The 2,472-nt window shown below is 47.2% G+C and overlaps 1 protein-coding gene across 1 annotated transcript; it reads right to left on the bottom strand.

The window, feature by feature from the left end:
- Positions 1 to 393: 393 nt before the first annotated feature.
- Positions 394 to 2,229, bottom strand: LOC133754371 (MLV-related proviral Env polyprotein-like; the record flags this gene model as incomplete). Its single annotated transcript, XM_062184856.1, is given in 2 exon segments — positions 394 to 1,509; positions 1,618 to 2,229. Coding segments are annotated over 2 exon segments (1,728 nt in total), but the record flags the coding sequence as incomplete, so codon positions are not given.
- Positions 2,230 to 2,472: the final 243 nt, after the last annotated feature.

Below are 2,472 nucleotides of genomic sequence, written 5' to 3'. Positions count from 1 at the left end.
CAGGAAGAAGTTACATGCTGTACGTGCCTTGCGGTTTTTATCTTTAGCTTGAGCAAGCAAGGGCAGGGGTCGTCAAGCCGGGTATGTAGTGTGTGGTAACTTGTAGTGTTGTAACAGGATACAGGTTGGGTACATTTTCTGTTAACTTCAGCCTTTATAGTTCCTAAAAACGGTTACATGTTGCAAGCTCAGCCATCTTATGAAAGCGGTCACATTTCTTGCAAGCTTATTGCAAGCCCAGCCAACTTGTACAGAAGCAGAACAATATGCAGTTAGCTCAAACAACTCCATCTTAAACCTGCCTAACCTGCCTAATTCTTTCATTCCCTCCTCTTGTTTTTGGCAAATTAATCTTAAAATTTAAGGAATAGCTGTATCCTGAAATTTTTCTTCTATGTCCTCCGTTTTTAAACTTTGGTACTGCTGGGTCAGGACCAAGGCGTGGGTGATAGACAATCTACTTTTAATAAACTGAAGAAGCCTATTTATTATGCAGGGTCCAAAGGTTAAAATTAAAAGTAATATTATTAAGGGTCCTGTAATGGTGGAAATTAGGGTTGTTAACCAAGGGGATGAGTTAAACCAGCTCTGAAACCATGACTGTCCTGCCTCAAAATGGCTCTGTCGTTGTTTTAGTCTTTCCCTTAATTTTGCCATGCTATCTCTTTCCACTCCAGTGTGATCCGCATAGAAACAACACTCTTCCTTTAGGGCTGCACAGAGTCCCCCTTCCTTTAAAAATACCAGGTCCAGCCCCCTTCTATTTTGTAATACTACCTCGGAAAGTGAAGTTAGGGACTTTTCCTAGGCACTGACGGATTCTTCTAAAGCTTGTAAATCTGAATGCATAGCTTGCTGTAACAGGTGAAACTGATTTGTCTTTGACACAGCAGTGGCTCCGGTACCTATGCCTGCTCCGATGCCCCCGACTGTGAGTCCTCCCAATATGAGGGCTAGCGTTATGGATAGGGGTTCCCTAGGGAGCCGGAGATTTCCCTCATATTGTCGGTAGACTTCCTCAGGGTCATGTAGTGTGACCCGAGGCCATACTTCAACCATGACGCACCATTCATGAGTTTGATTATGAGCTTGTCCTGCCAAGCAGGGGGTTAGGCCTGTATTGCATGCCCAAAATGTCCCATTTGGTCCTGTTAAATAATAGGTGCCTGGTTTGAGAGTCATAGTTTTATTACAGAGGCCCTGATATTGAGGGGGAATGGAGCCTACGCAAAGTCTCTGTCCTGATACTTCTGTAAGAGTTAGTCGGTGGGATGGCAGATTGGAGCACTGGGGAGGGACAATGGTATGGTTGGTCCAATTCCCAATGACAGCTACTCCCTCATAATAAGGGGGAGGTGAGGCAAGGCACAGCCAGCAATCCCGGGTCCTATTGGGGTCAGAGCCATTCAATGCTTGGAAGGCCCCATGTATTAGGTTGAGGAGCCTATCCCCCGTTCCGGGTAAGGAGGAATTTTCGGGGCCAGGTGGAGGAAGCGTTGCTACTACGTGCTCATTCGGGAAAACGGGTGTTGGGGAAGCCAGACTGGACTGACTGCTGGCAGGCGTCTGACTGGGCCGATTTCTGACGGGTACCTGCCCAAGAGATTTCCCCTTTGCAAAGTGTGGGGAGGTTGGGCTCCTCTGATCTGTTAATATTTTATTTGGTCCAACCGATACGGTTGCGACAGTAACCGTCCGGCCCAAGGCGAATAGGGCAAAGGGGTCTCTGGCCGGTCTATACAAGTATATACCCCATGATTTAGGCCCGACCCATTTGTCCTGTTTTCCCTTATCTGTGAAGCGAAGGATCTGGAGGTGGCACCTACCCAACGTCCCCTTTATACAAGTACTGCAGTCCCTACCCCCACAGTTGTTAAATGTTATGCCTGGAGCCGCCCCGATAGTAATCAGGTCCCATGAAGATGAGGGTTTCCAGTGTGCACTTCCAGTGGTTTCACATCCCCATTTTTCACAGTATCCTACTTCGGGGCCCCCACAACCTGGAAGGGATTTTCCATTCTTTCCCCCGGGACAGACATAGGTTCCTCCCCTCCCAACACATACATCATCAGCGTCAAAAAGTTGGCAAAGGTCAAAATACAAATCAGGAAAATAATCACTAAGAACATTAAAACCAGAGGTGCTATTGACAATTGCTCCGGTTCTTAAATTAATAAGCTGCCAAGTAATATGATAAGAGATATGAGGACTTGAGTTTACTACAACCATGCTGAAAAAGAATACTAAGAGCGAAATAGTCTTATCTTGAGGGGGTTTTGAGTGCGTTGTAGTCTCCATTCCGGTGTCGGCTTGTCGGCAGGGCTGCCTGTCCCTTGACTCTGTTCAGTTGCTGCCTTCTTGACGTGCGACACGTGAATCCAGGCGGCGATCCCGTCCACCTTTACCGCCGTTGGTGTGGTCAGTAGTACTGTGTAAGGTCCTTTCCAGCGCGGCTCAAGATTCTTGGTCTGG

The sequence above is a fragment of the Lepus europaeus genome, unplaced genomic scaffold, assembly GCF_033115175.1.
Source record: "Lepus europaeus isolate LE1 unplaced genomic scaffold, mLepTim1.pri SCAFFOLD_102, whole genome shotgun sequence".
Classification (NCBI taxonomy): domain Eukaryota; kingdom Metazoa; phylum Chordata; class Mammalia; order Lagomorpha; family Leporidae; genus Lepus; species Lepus europaeus.
Note: the sequence above shows the minus strand (reverse complement) of the source record. Positions and strands in the feature narration are given on the sequence as shown.